At 39.8% G+C, this 15,161-nt stretch overlaps 1 protein-coding gene across 2 annotated transcripts; it reads right to left on the reverse strand.

Annotated features, from left to right (window-relative positions):
* Positions 1-7,862: 7,862 nt before the first annotated feature.
* On the reverse strand, positions 7,863-11,750 carry rpsa (ribosomal protein SA). 2 transcript variants are annotated; one of them, XM_010769730.1, is made up of 8 exons: positions 11,648-11,750; positions 10,591-10,760; positions 10,356-10,474; positions 9,806-10,051; positions 9,396-9,524; positions 8,476-8,635; positions 8,105-8,125; positions 7,863-7,996 (listed from the first exon to the last, which is right to left on the reverse strand). In XM_010769730.1, the coding sequence occupies exons 2-8, from the start codon at positions 10,721-10,723 to the stop codon at positions 7,902-7,904; spliced, it is 903 nt and encodes a 300-aa protein (XP_010768032.1). In that variant the 5' UTR covers positions 10,724-10,760; positions 11,648-11,750; the 3' UTR covers positions 7,863-7,901. The 2 variants fall into 2 exon arrangements, with proteins under 2 accessions (XP_010768032.1, XP_010768026.1); XM_010769724.1 differs by having other exon boundaries at positions 8,096-8,125.
* Positions 11,751-15,161: the final 3,411 nt, after the last annotated feature.

Raw genomic sequence — 15,161 nt, forward strand, 5'->3', positions numbered from 1 at the left:
TGGGGGGGGTGGGGGGTGCTAGTGAATTAATTTCAGTTCTCCGCACTCTCGCGGGAGTGTCATTATTGTCTCACTACTACTATTACTATCACTACTGTCATTAATAGGCTATAATTTGTTATATACTGTTGGAATGGGTAAGCAGGCCTATTGTTTTTGGATATTTGTGTAGTTAGGTGGTCCATGAGTGTTTTTTATTGGTTAAGTGGTCCTTGGTATGAAAAAGTTTGAGAAACACTGCGCTAGTGGATTGTCAAAGTGGGAATTATACAGATGGCTAGTCCGCCCCTGAAAATGTCTATGCAAACGTTATTATTAATAATAATTAAAAAACATTTAAAAAAAAAAATTATCTTTTTATTTTCCATTTTTATTTTGTAATCATCTCGCGACCCCCACTTTGGGAACCCCTGCGTTAGAGGGTCCACTTTAAACGTACCCCCCAGCAGCTGAATGGGAAAACAGCCTTCTAGTGTCAAACTCCAGACATAATGTTCCTCTGTGAATGTCAAAGACACAAGTTAAAATAAAAGGGCACATGAGGAAATCATACGTAAGAAAGCCACATTGTTTTAAGACACAATTCATTTAAACCCATGGTTTATATGATACAAGAACCATGATTTCATGATGAAATGCACACAGCCAACCTTAATTTATTATTCAAAAGTCTTAGAGGGTATTTAATATTAAAGTGATTTTTGAGACAGCTTGTCATGGTAGTTCTGAAAATAATGCATAGGGAACTGAATATTCTCTTTGAAGTCAAAACGTACAGCAGTTTGACTTTTGTTCGTCAGCGGTGGTTTTTCACAGCGCTCATGTTCCACTAAAATCAAATACCAGCCCATCAAAATATATCACAGCTATTACGTTTCCATGTTAAATTGAATTGTCTGTTTCCCAGCTGGACATAATTTGTTTCCGGCGGGTGAGCTTTGATAGCGATAGGATGTGTATTTAAAGGGAATTTGCACTGTATTCTGTGCTTTGCCCTGTCTTGTCATTAGCCGTGACACGCTGAGCCCATAATGCATTGTGACCACTTGATGTGACGCTGGCCTTTAACGCAGCTTGTTGCGTGCGTGCCTCGAAGCCCCTGAGTATATTTATCAGGCACATATCGCAGCCGCCCGGCGGTGAACTCTGCTGGTCATCATTGTTATGTAATCACAGCCGTGACACATGTCAAAGTGGTAGAAAATTAAGATCAGATTCACTCAACTACCCCTCCACTAGCCCCCCCTCTCCATGCCTCCCTCCATCCCTCTTTCCTCCTATCTATTACTCAATCTTCCCCTCAGAGGTGCAGTGGGCTCTTGCCACATGAAACAGAGAGCGATGGATCTGGAGACAAGACGGCGATTTGACAACGTCATTCTGATTTCATGAAATTGAAAGATTACTCTTGGGGGGGCAAATGGGGACGAGGGACTCAACTTCCACATCAAAATGTCAAACACAGTAATTTAATGTGTACCTAAATGACAGCCTTTTCGCACAAAATGTTGAGGCCAATAAGAAACTCCTGTGTTACTCATCGTACTTGCACATTACGTCAGTAACATGGCCACATTACACCTGTCAAGATGAAAAATAGCCTCTCTTTTTTGTAGACAAATAGCAACCGCACAGCTAAAGTGTTTTCATTGCTGCACTAATATTTTAGAGAAGCCCGGAAAGTAATGTTTTAGTTAAAATAAATATTCCTCATCCTGACTTATGCAACAATTTCATGGGGGACTATCTGTGATAGGCTGTTTACTCCATTTTAGCAAGACATACCCAATCAGCCACTTTCTAACCTGATACTGAATTGGGATTGCTGTACTGACATTTTACATAATGGAAACTGTACATAGTTTGAAAATTGGGATCCAAAAGCATTTATTTTTAAAATAATCAATGAATGTTTACAGACTATCGGCTAAGAAAATGTTCTCCTATGGTGTCAACCATGTCCTTTTGACAAAAGTATGTCTGTCGTGAGCTTGTGGCCCACCAGCGTTTCCATCGTCGAGGGAAATTAAAGCTCGCCAAACAGATTAGATGTCACTGTGCAGAAAACGCAATTTTTCATCTTTACCCGCCACTAATCTCAGAGGGGCAAGAAGGGACCTTTAAAGATGGGATAAAACCTATGAACAAGTCTGAGCAGCGACAGGGAATGTGTGTCATCTGAGTATTAGGTGGGCTATGAAACAAAAAGTACTGTTGTTTTCCCAGTCGGGAGGTTGGCTGTCATGGTTGCTATTAAGGGACAGCGCTTATAGCTGGATGTGACATACAGTATAGGCTCTGTGTGTGGGAGATGAGGTTTATCTGGAGGGAGGGATAACACAAACTGTCCAGCCAGATCTTTGGGGATGCACAGGAAATATTGCTCACCACAGATAAGCCTCATTGTCACTTGGCTTTGACGCCTATTAGTTCGGTCGTCCTGGTTGGCTCTCCCGCTCTCCCCGTGTCACCATGCTGTGATCGAGGAGCGCCGCTGGTAGAAGAATGCATATTGATTTGTCCTGTTTTATATACTTAATAGAGGGCCTCCCCGGGCTCTTCTTGCTGAGCAAATATGAGAGCAGTGTGGCATGTAAACCAGAAGAAAATAAGTAGGGACATGAAAAAGTTGGTGTGTGCGCCACACGGGCAAAGCACTGAGGACACATTTGATTTGTTAAAACCACATGCATAATGTAAGCAGTTGTTTATGTCATTTGTTGCTTTGTAAAGCTTTTAGTGATTTTGTTGAAAGGTTCTATAAATAAGTTTGACCTTGAATTCAACTGTGTTTTTCTGTCGCAGTACTCCATTACAATTCATGGTAAATTTATGAATACAGAAGGTTTGACTTGAAACGTTTTATAGCTAAACCAATCCTTCAATAATTAAACACCAATATTTAAATAAAACTTGTTCTTAAATGGGCCATAATACATTATGAGTACTTTTACTTTTGCCACTTTAAGCATATTGTGATGCTTATACTTTTACATGAATGAGATTTTGAATGCAATACTTTTACTTGTAACAGAGTATTGTTACACTGTAGTACTGCTACTTTTAATTACGTAAAATAGCTGAATACTTCCTCCACCTCCACCTGCAGTACCTTAGGCTATGTAGTATATATTTCTGGTAGGATGTGATGAGGTGGACTTCCACTCTAAATTTGCTTGGCTACATTATCTAGTTATACAAACTGTGGGGAAATGAGGGGCCCAAACAAGTGGAACACCTGTTTTGGAGAAGGAACAAATATCCAGAACTCTTTTGTGAACTCCTTCATTGCTGCAGCTACTGAAGCCCAGGCCAGCGAGCACATTAATCTGTACAGAGACAACGTCCATCTGTCGCATGGGCACCGCTCGCTGCACCCCGGACCCTCTGGCTGTTGGCAGCGTCTCCGCCTGTGCTGTCTCCCATTACTTCAGCCCATTTTGATACCTATCAGGCAAGCTAGTGAGGGAAAGTTGGAGGGATGTTGGCTTTTCTGTCAGGGGAGGCTTGTTTAGCTCTCAGGGCTTGTGATAACATTCCGTATTGATGCATTCACATTGTGTTGCAATCAATGCAAATCTCCACATATGTACATATTTATTCGAAATGATTGCATTTGTACCTATATATACAAACTGTAAAGGGGCCCCGTTTTTATAAATACACAAACACACATAAGCAAATACTTCCATGTTAACACAGCCACAACACAAAGGAACACACACTCTGAGCTCTTAGATTTTCTATTTAGTGCTTTTCACATATCATAGCACGATGGATATAAATGCAAAATTATTCATGATCTTTCATATGAAAACAAACGTTCCCCAAAGCCATTGCTGCAACAGATTTGAAAAGTTGAGAGCAGCCAGTCTCAAACTGAACACATCAATATGGACTCCACCCATGTCTCCTCCAGTGAAATGTGGAAAAAGCCTGAGAAATTGATTTGTGCAAACCTCTGCAGCATTTGTCTATACCTCCCCCCCCGTCCCCCCGTCCCCCCGTCACCAGCGGATGGATGATATTTGTAAGGCTTGTGCATTGCTCTTCTAACACAAATCTGGACTGGTTAACACCTAATGTACAATATATTGTAACAAGCACACTCTGCAATTCACTGAGCGGTGAGACTTTTTATTCATGGCAGTCTGGTGAAGAACAACATTTGAGAAATCTAAAGGTCACAGACAGACTAAGCTGTTTTACTGTAGAGGCATCACTGAAATGTAGGAATTGGTAGGCTAATGTTACAAATTGACTGTTGGATTGTCTGTACATGTATTATTTGGGACATTTGTCACATTACTGTAGTAAAACCTGCATGACATCTACAAAGGTATTCATCTACTAGCCAGTAAATGTAAAGCTAATCAAAGCTAAATTATTGTCTGAATAATGATGGCCGATAGGATTTTCAGTTTAGCCCACTTTGCTCTCCACTAGCTATGTTTAACATCAAACGATCAAAGCGTGGTTAATTGTGATTGGTCAATGATACAAAGACTACAAATAGATAACAAAAGAAAACCAGCATGCTCCTGATGCAATAATCTGGTCCAATTGACCACATATTCTACATTCATAAGCAGATATTATTGAAGATTGCTATGTTTCTTTTCCTGCAAATGCCAGAACAAACTACACTACAACAAGCGTAGGTACACACACTTTACCACACACAGACAAAACGTTCAGCCTACTGCAGACATTTCCCACCAAGAGGGATTGAGCATACAAACAGTATAGTGCTTTATCATCACGATTAAAAATGCAAAACTGTAGAAGAAGCAGCAGCTGAATCACTGCTACAGAACATGGAGTTGAAATATGTATAAACCACTCCCAGTGTTCATGTAGGGTAGAAGCGTTGGTTTCTTCACAATACAAAGGTTTACGGAAGAAACTCCCCAAAGGTGTATTTGTTCAGAAATTCTTCATAAATGTTTTTCTCTCCTATAACATGGTAAAAGGATGGATGTGACATGAAATGGTATTGTATTTAACCCCCAAAAGTCTCTATCCTGTGAGTTCCCTGGTGCACACGCCCAAACAGGAAGCATTACAACCTCCAAATGAGACCGAGTTTATTAAACAGCTGTAAAGCCTGCTAGTGAGTTTTGCCATTAACTTATTAGTCTGGTCTCATCCAGGGCGGATCAGCTACTTTGTAAAGTAAATGGCTATTCCATTTTGAATCTAATGTGTAGCAAAATAAGTCGTGGAATCACCACGGCATTTATCCACACAAATTAATTCTTCATTACAACATTGTTCCCCTCCAGGGCAGCCACTTCACGATTCCATTAAGCTGAAACCCTGCAGAATATAAATAATTCTGTTTTTCTATTTGCACCTTGCTGCACATGGCATTTTGAGACTAGAGCGGAACTGTAGCGCCTTTTATCGGAAGGCATGTGCTGACCAATGTATGAAACCCTAGCGAACAACCATTAAATACTGCTTTATGCAAATCCCTGGCATTAAATCATTTCTCTTGAAATTTTCTAACTAGTAGGAATCTAAATGATGATTACGTCTAACCTCTCTGACCATATGATTCACATGTATATCATGTACATAACAGTCACGCTGGATGGTTTGTATATGTGGGAGAAGATTAGCATAGAGCCCACTAATTTCTCCTAAAGTGCCGGATGTGAAGTTGTGAGCGAGGCTGTGTGGGCACCTGAGAAGAGGACCTGACGGCTTAATGTGCCTGTCATTTGTTCAGGTTGGTTGAAGCTGAACGGATATTGGAATTTTCCTCGATTCTTTTGTCAGATCAAGACTGTATGGAGTGGGTTCACAAGCAGAAATCTGCATAGGGGCCCTCATTAAAGTTTCCTGTATGCTAACAGCATTATTGTGACAAGGATGTGTGGACAACACTGTTGTGGAAAAATACAGTTCCAAATCAAGATATTTGAACAAATATTTAGAAATGTTGCTCAGGTTCGCCCGTGCTGACATGGGGCTTTGAGTTTTAGTGAAGATGCAGTATAGTGTATAGAGAAACAAAAATGATGCGTTGGCTTCTTCTTGTTCAGAGACAGCGTACAGTATGCTTGTCAGTATGAACTCATTGCTTTAGCTTACATAACTGTGTAGCGCTTGGGGCGCTTCTAATATAAATATGTGCTTCGAGCCAAACTTTAATAAGAAAGTAAACCTCATGAGGAGCATTATCGTTTACATTTCCAAATTTCATTTACTTATAATTTTTTTGGGAGACACATTTGTCCACAATGGAATACTGCATGAGGTACAAGGTTGAAGCTAGCAAGCTGGCTAGCTTTCACTTGATGAAGCTATTACCCTAGCTCAGGGGTCACCAACCTTTTTTAGGATGATCTTTAAAAATAAAACAAGTTAGGGGCTACTTTTACTCCTCTTTTCTTTGTTTTTTGCATTGTATATATTTGGCACATTCTAACATTATTATGCTGACCTTTAACCTTTGTGTGCTGTTTGGGTCTGTGGGACCCGTTTGCAGTGTTGACTAAAATAACATGTATGAAATTTCATTATTTTAACCTGCTTTATTTGGACCTCACATCCTCTACGGGGGTCCGGGGGCATGCTCCCCCGGGATGATTTTTTTTTTAAATGTTGAAGTGAAATGCATTTCACTTCAACATTTAAAAAAAAAATCATCCCGGGGGAGCATGCCCCCGGACCCCCGTAGAGGATGTGAGGTCCAAATAAAGCAGGTTAAAATAATGAANTCAGAGAAAGAGGCGCGGATTTCGATTTGTAAAACGTGTTCAGCTGACATTTCTCGAGGGGGTGTAACTGCAAAGACTTTCACCACTTCGGGATTACTCCACCACTTGAAATCAAAACACCCGGACAAATATGCGGAGTAAGATCAAATCACAAGCACTGACAGCGAGAGACTGTTCTGCGCTGCCTCTCATGTGCTTGATGAGAAGAGGAACAGACTTATGGCTGATAAAGCAGAGAAGCTACTGTTCATTAAAAATAACCTCCCACTTTTCCTTAATAAGTAGACAAGGCTGGCTTATCAAGTTCTACATGTCTACTCTATACCCACTTTCCTGAACAATTTTCATTGTGAGTTATAATTCACCATCTCAGGTTATCATTAGGGGGAAATGACAGCAGCAGTGTTCAATATATTGTACTTTCGGTATCTTAATACTATGTTGTTTACATTGCTCATGAGGACAGACCACCTTATTTGCAGATTCTTGAAATTGTAATTTAATTTGTAATTGATTGTGGATTTTGTATCGATTTCACTTTATGTATCTTTATACAATGTTTACTACTTTGCGTATGAGGACAGACAGCCTTATTTACAGATTCTTGAAATTGAATTGTAATTTCATTTGTAAATAGTTACATTCATGTGGATTTATCCAGTTTGCACATTTGTATGCATGCACTTATAGGTGCATTTGTTGTTGTTGAAGGCCTGGCTGTTACAGTCTTTATTTACACTATTTTGTTGTAGGCCTCCTGGTCTAGATGTTTATGCAGTTTTAAAGCACCTTGGCTTTGTTCTGAATGCACTTTGTTCTAGTTATCCTACAGAGTAAAGAAAATGCACTTGACTTGGAATTAATGTACTGAATACATTCAAAAGTGCTGAATAAATGTTTTATGGACCCATACTAGTGATTATTATTTAAGTTACGTTTTGCCATAATCATGTCTTTTTCCATAATCAGGTAGCTGAACAACATTGGTAAAAAATGTATACATATATATATTATATCTATTAATCATTTTCGGCATTCGGCCAACTGTTTCCTATTTTCGGTATCGGTTTCGGCCAAGAATTTCCCATTCGGTGCACCCCTAGTAAATGTCAAATAAATCAATAGAAAACCGAGTCAAAGTCTGAAAACACCATTTTATTGTTGCTAGTCAGTTTAAGACCAGTCAGCGGTGGCACCTCCCCACTCAGTAGCCTGAGCGGTGGGAGCAGTGGACCAGTCCTCTGTGGCGGGCTGAGTGCTCCAGTCCTCTGCAGGGGGAAACACATCAATGAGTTAGAATCATGTCGTCAAAGAAACATTTAAAAATAATCTTGAATTTTGTCAATTAAATAGGAAATCAACCGTACGTTTCTCACCTGGCTTGACCGCCGCAGTAGCTGGAACAAGGGAAACAAAGACAGATTAGAGACAGACAAAGTACAAAAACTCATGATAACTTATTAATTTAAATACCTACAAAATATCGTATGACTTTTGTATGGTTCTCATATTCACACAAGTGTCATTTCATTTAAAGTACAAGTTTAGTATGTTGATCTTAAAGTGTAGATATGTCAATTAAAAGCTGAGGTCACAGGCTCCTCCTCCAACACCATAACAGGTCAAATAGTGCAAGTAAATACAATAAAATAGATAAATGATTTGTTATGTATTATTAAATAGTACAAAACCACAATTTTATGTCCATAATTAATAAAGTGTGGTTACAGTAAACCAGCGTTCTTACCTGCTGGGAACTGCTGGATGGGCACAGATGGAACAGCGACTCCCTCGGACCAGTCGGCCACCTCGGGCTGCGTGAACTCGGCTGCAGGAGCGCTCCATTCGCCCTGGAACTCCTCCTTTCCAACAGCCTTCTCCGCCGCTGCCTGCTCCTCCTTCTCAATCTGTAGCGAGGAAATGTGCATTCATTAGATCTCAAGTAATCCTAAACATTTGAGCCATGTTGTGTAAGAGTTTTTTAAAATTATCGGCTCATTTCATTATACAGATGGAATATAAACTCGTGTTTTGACATGCAGTCTTAGGAAACAACCGAAACCTAGCCTATATTATTCAAATACATTTATTTATATTAGCTAATATTGTTCTAGGACTAGATTAGATGCATCTTATTGATCCTATAAGTTTACCTTCTTTACCTGCTATGCCACTTTTGCTGTAACACTTAATGTCAGGGTTCATACACTTTTTCACCAATGATTTTCAATGACTTTTCCAGGACCTTTACCTAATTTTCCACGACCAAAAATTACTCTCAGAGGTACCACTGAAACATTTGTATTTTAACATGGTAAGCTGGAAAATAAGGTCTGCATATGAAACATGTTGTGCCCATCTAAAACAAATCAAATAGTAGACTAACTGGCTTCTACACGCTAAAGCAACTAAAATCTCTCACCAGCAAAACACCTCGTCAGTTAAAAGCTATTTTACGTTTCATTACGATACAGTATTTATCATCATTATAGTATTACTATTTCGGCGATTAGATCAAATATAAATTATATTTGAGGCAACTTTAGTTAAATTTCCATGACTTTTCCAGGTTTTCAATGACCATAGGAACCCTGTAATGTACACTCTGAGTGACTCCAATACATTCTGAAAGCTTCACTTCTTTCAGTCGCCCTGCGTTTGTCTCACCTCCTCTGGATCTCTGTAGAAGTACAGATCGGGCATGACCTCCCATGGGTGCTCCCTGGAGATGGTTCCCCTCATCCTGAGCACCTCCCTGGACAGCATCCACCACATCAGACCAACAGAGTGGTGACCCTGAAACAGTCATATCAGTTATAGATCACAATAGGAAAAACACAACTTTCATTCGCACATTTAATATCCAGAGACATGAAGAGCTACGTAGCATTTTGTAGCAGACCTTTACCCCGAAACCCAGAGTGGTGCAGAGAGAGGGGGTTAAAGGCCGAGCTTTTTTATTTAGCACACGTCTTACACCCAGCACATCATTGACAGGACAGGCAGGGCTCTAACGGTATGCAAGATACACAGAATTGACAACGTGTGACAGGTACTTGTGTTCAGTTTTTCCTCACCTTGTTGTTACAGGGGATGGCGATGTCCACGTATCTCAGTGGAGAGTCGGTGTTGCACAGAGCGATGGTGGGGATGTTGACGTAGGAAGCCTCAGTCAGTGGCTGATGGTCAGCACGGGGGTCTGTGACGAGCAGGAGGCGGGGCTCCCTGAAAGCAGCCTGGATCTGATTGGTGAAGGTACCGGGGGTGAAGCGCCCGTGGAAGGTGGTGGCTCCGGTGGCAGAGGCGAACTTAAGCACGGCCCTCTGAGACAGCGAGGAAAAAAACAAGTTACACTCAGAACTCAGATTAAATATCATCATTATTATTTTACTTTACAAATCTTAAATGTGGCACAGGTCACTATCAAACGCCAGTCATTGGACGTCGTCCTCATGGTGTTAGCGAAAACCCGGCCAGATTACTTTTGCACACTTCCGACACCAGAACACCGACATCAGTGCCCGGCTTTAATTGAGTGCTTATCACAGTTCATTTACTTCTGTCCCACAATGTTTACATGCAATCACTACAGTACACCAGGACAATCCTTTAGACCGTTTACTGTACCTGTCCAGTGTTCCTGGAAGAGATGACGCACACATCGGCCGGGTTTTCAATGGCAACGATGGCCCTGGCAGCGAGCAGAAGCTTCTCCCAGGTCTTCTTCAGGTTGACAATGTACACACCTGGGGTTTAAAGGAGAACAAAGGGGCATTACGAGCTTTGTTGACAGTTATAACACGTTAGAGGATCATTATGGCGCACAAAGCTTTGATTCTACTTAATCTGTTCCGACACTCACCGTCACTTTTTCTTTTGTAGACATACTGGTCCATCTGGAAGTCCAAGTTGGTACCTCCCAGATGGGTGGATGCTGCGAGGAATTTAAGGACATCCTCTTCCTTCATTTGAAGGACATCTAGACCTCCGGACATCGTGACCACTTTCCCTGCGCAACGATTTATGGAAAAGCTGAGGAAAGGAAGAAAAGCTTGGTGAGATAAAATAAATTCTCTGTTACAAGTAAAAGTCCTGCACTCAAAATGTTACTCAGGTAAAAGTGGAAATTACCAAATCAAAAAAGTACTAATTATCACAACTGGCCCTTTTACGAATATATTATATCACTGGAGTTGAACTCGTGATGCATTCTTGTGTTCATCATTTTAGTTTAGCAGCTGTTAAAGGATGTGGAAACAATTTTTTAACCGTCAGATACCTCATCCATAGTTGTACATTCAAGAATACATTTTTGTATTCATAAAATTAACCTGCAAAGGTACCTAGTCTTTTGAAACAAGTAAAATATTTGCTGCCAAAATGTAGTGGTGTAGAAGTATAAAGTTGCATTAAATCAATACTTAAGTACCTCAATTGTAAGTAAGTAGAGTACTTGAGTAAATTCACGTAGTTACAGTCAAACTCTGCATTTGGGAGCTATGGTGTAAATATGAGGTTCCTGCTAACAGGGCACTGACGCTAAAGCGTACTTTTGTCATCCTGCGTACAAGAGGCCTTTGAGTGTGTAAACACGCTGCAAAAGGCAAGATGTTATTATAACACCTAGAATGGTATAAAGCAAATTTAAATGTGTATAATCAGTCAGCTGTGACATTTGTTCACTAATTATTTTTGTTCAGGCGGTACGGGAAACCCTCCCGTATGAGCGCGTGTCAACGGCTAACACGTTAGCAGTGACATTAGCAATGTCTACTTTGGGATAATTTAAGTCAATAAACACGATCAATGTAGGTTTTTTCTGCACTATTTGGTGCTATATAAGCTGCCGTTAGTTACTTGTTTTTTTTATGGCGTCGATTAAAAGGTTTATTGGCGAAATAGTAGCGTTAAAAACTCACCACGAAACAACGCCGTATGGAGATCTAACCAAACGGTGAAAAGAGGACGCAAGGAGGAAGTGACGTCGAATAAATACCAGATTTCCAAGCCTGTGATTGGTTAGTTTTTGTGAAAGAGTAGTTATCTGAGAATTTTATTTAACAACAATTGTTGTTGTTGTTTTTACTTTTGCAACATTTAATTGTTGTATACTTTCATGTAATCATTAAACTAATAAATACTGGAGACATTTTGAGGAAGCGACATTTGTGGTAAAACTATTTGTGCTAAAGTAATCAAATTACTAATTCGTTTTTTTTCATTTTGGAAGCAATTCTGTGAGTTACCCAATTCCCCTTATGCTTCACCGTCTCTATGACACTTCCACATAATGTATTATACCATTTTTTGGGTTCATTTTAAAGGCTTTATAGCAAAAACACGAGCCTTAAAAACTCGCCACGGTGAAAAAAAGGGCCATGGGAGGAAGTGACGTCGGATAAATACCAGGATTACAAGCCTGTGGTTGGTTGGTTTTCATGAAAAGAGGCGGGAGTAGTTCTGTGAGGTATTTTTTTGTTCAACTTGATGCTTCTGTAAATTGGCCAATAGATGGTGCTGTTTTGCCACTATGAGGTCCATGAGGTAACCACAGGTCAGTGTGTGCGGTCGGGTGGTTATCCCATATTAAGACAATGGCGATGGAAAGACCATATTAAGACAATGCTGAGACGCTGACTCCTCGGTGAAAGACTGACCTGTGGAGCAACTCTATTTACTCGAGATAAAGAGTTCCAGGCGAAAGGGAACATTATATGTACACAATGTCACAACGAGTTGAGAAATAAGTCCATTACAACCTGTCTTATGTGCAATTTGTATGATACTGAAATGGTGACACCATGCTGAGTTCAATCAATTCAATAGTCTTCTTAGTGGTATTACATATGAGCAAGCAAGACACTGAATTAAATGAATCACTATTAAAGTGAGTAACTAATAGAATACATGCTCGTTAGATATATATATATCTTTATATTGTTGATAATTATACATTCACTGTTTATCTTTTATGTTTTTTTAACTCATGGGAAATTCGTTTTGGATCATCTAATCTAGTCCTAGAACTATATTAGCTAATATAATAAAAGAATATAGCCTATGTTTAGGTTATATGTCATAATGTATAATCAGAATGGGTTTTATTATAGGCTTACACATACGAGGTTTATGTGGTGCAGACGGAGACACAGAAAGAAGAATACGTAGCAAACGTGTAAAATAAAAATAGGACTGTTATGAAAGCTATTTTAAAAAACTATGTTAAGAAGACTATTATAACAAATTAACAATATTTAGGTATGACTACTGTGTTTAAAGCAGAGATCTGTGCTAATTTAAAAGAGGTATAGGTATTTCAGTTTATATTTTTGGCACAATTCATTGTACTAATTTTAGTGTGAGACTGAGCAGACGACAGGCAGGTGGGTCGGTCAATTTGTGTTGATTCAAACGTTTGCTTTGGGTCAAAGTCAAGGACACGAGAGGCGATGGATCAGACAAATAAGGCTAAAAAAGGAGTGGAGTGTGTGTCACACGGTCAGAAAACATGTTATTGGAGTTGAATTCGGCGAAAAGATGTGGGTTTTTCGAAACATATAGAATCACTTGGTAACTCCCAAGACAGATAGCTGATTTAGTTTAGTCACTGTTCATCATTATGTCAAATATATGCACTTATCAGGGTTCATACACTTTTTCACCAATGATTCTCCATGACTTCTCCAGGACCTTTACCTAATTTTCCATGACCAAAAACATTACTCTTTCTCAGCGGTACCACTGAAAATGGTTTATTTTAACATGGAACAGGAAAATAAGGTCTGCATATGAAACATGTTGTGCCTATCTAAAACAAATCAAATAGGCTTACTAGCTTCTACACGCTAAAGCAACTAAAATCTCTCACCAGCAAAATACCTCGTCAGTTAAATGCCATTTTACGTTTCATTACTACACGATACAGTAGGTATTATCATTGTAGTATTACTATTTTCGGCGATTAGATCAAATATAAACTATATTTGATGCAACTTTAGTTACATTTCCATGATTTTTCCAAAACTTTGGGAAAAATATTGTTTTCCAAAACTTTTCCAGGGCCTGGAATTAGCATTTAGAATTTCCATGACTTTTCCAGGTTTTTAATGACCGTAAGAACCCTGACTTATAATACACTCATGTACAACTATACAGAGCAGAAGAGGAAGATGTTCAGCAGATAGTTTGCCCTTAATAACCTCAAGTCTTAGGCCTACTTTACTTTCTGTTATTATGTCACCGCTCCGCCTCTGTCTCACAGCCGGTCTGTGATCAGGGTTCGGCCTTCACGCTAATCTATATAACTTTCTAATCTCTCGCGGGTGAATTTGACACCACAGCTGAACGTGTTACACAGACCAGTCACACATTGTTATATCATAAATAAGAAAAATCATACTTGCGTTTTTCTGAAATGTTTAACCCTCCTGTTGTCTTCGGGTCAAATCTGACCGATTTACTATTTTCATTTTAGGTACCCACTAATGTTTCAACTGATTTAGTAGGCTTAAGTACTTCACCACTAGGCGTTAAAATGTACTGTATGTTCACTTCGATTGTGTATATATATTACGTAGCTTCATCCGTGTTTTTATCNCTAAAACTGCAACGCAGAGAAACATCTCTGGTAGATGCAAGTTGCTACATTCAGCAGACCATCGATGTGTTGACAGCTATGAAAATCAGTGGCGGAAAGTCCACACAAAAAGTGGAAGAAGGCATTGCTACTGGCATGTTCAAGGATGTTGAGCTCTCAGAGAGCAGGCCCAAGATAAACCGTCTGCAGTTTTACCATGTCTATAATGGACAGTTTGAAGAAGCGACTGCCTGAACCGGACCTGGTCCGCATGCTAAAACCACTGGACAAGCGCTTTTGGCCCGAACAACGGAGCGCCCTGATCCTCTATGGGGAGAATGAAGTACGCGCACTGGCAAAAGTACAGGGGGAACCGGCCCGAGAGACCATTGAGGAGTTTCGGGACTGGAAATTAGAGAATAAATCTCCAGGGAAAGCCCTGCAAAAACTGCAGACAGCGAGCAAGACCTTTTTGCCTACATCAGCTGAGTGTGAGAGGGGTTTTTAGGGCTGCACGATTTTGGGAAAAAAACAAATTGCAATTTTTCTGACAAATATTGCGATTGCGATTTGAATTGCGATATTTGTTTTTAAGCAACCCAACGTAAGTTTATTGTAAAATGTGGCCATAACTCCGGCTAGGAAGGTCGTATTAACATGCTCCCGTCTCTAGCACCCCCGCAGCCCGAGTGAAAGCACTAAACTTACACACTCAAAGAAATGAAATGTTAGATTTACTTAATCCAGTTATGTCAACCGGTTGCACGTAACAAGGCTAAGTAAATAGGATTCCTATTTACTTAGCCTTGTTACGTGCAACCGGTTGACATAACTGGATTAAGTAAATCTAACATTTC

The sequence above is a fragment of the Notothenia coriiceps genome, unplaced genomic scaffold, assembly GCF_000735185.1.
Source record: "Notothenia coriiceps isolate Sejong01 unplaced genomic scaffold, NC01 NC01_scaffold00000339, whole genome shotgun sequence".
Taxonomy (NCBI): Eukaryota; Metazoa; Chordata; class Actinopteri; order Perciformes; family Nototheniidae; genus Notothenia; species Notothenia coriiceps.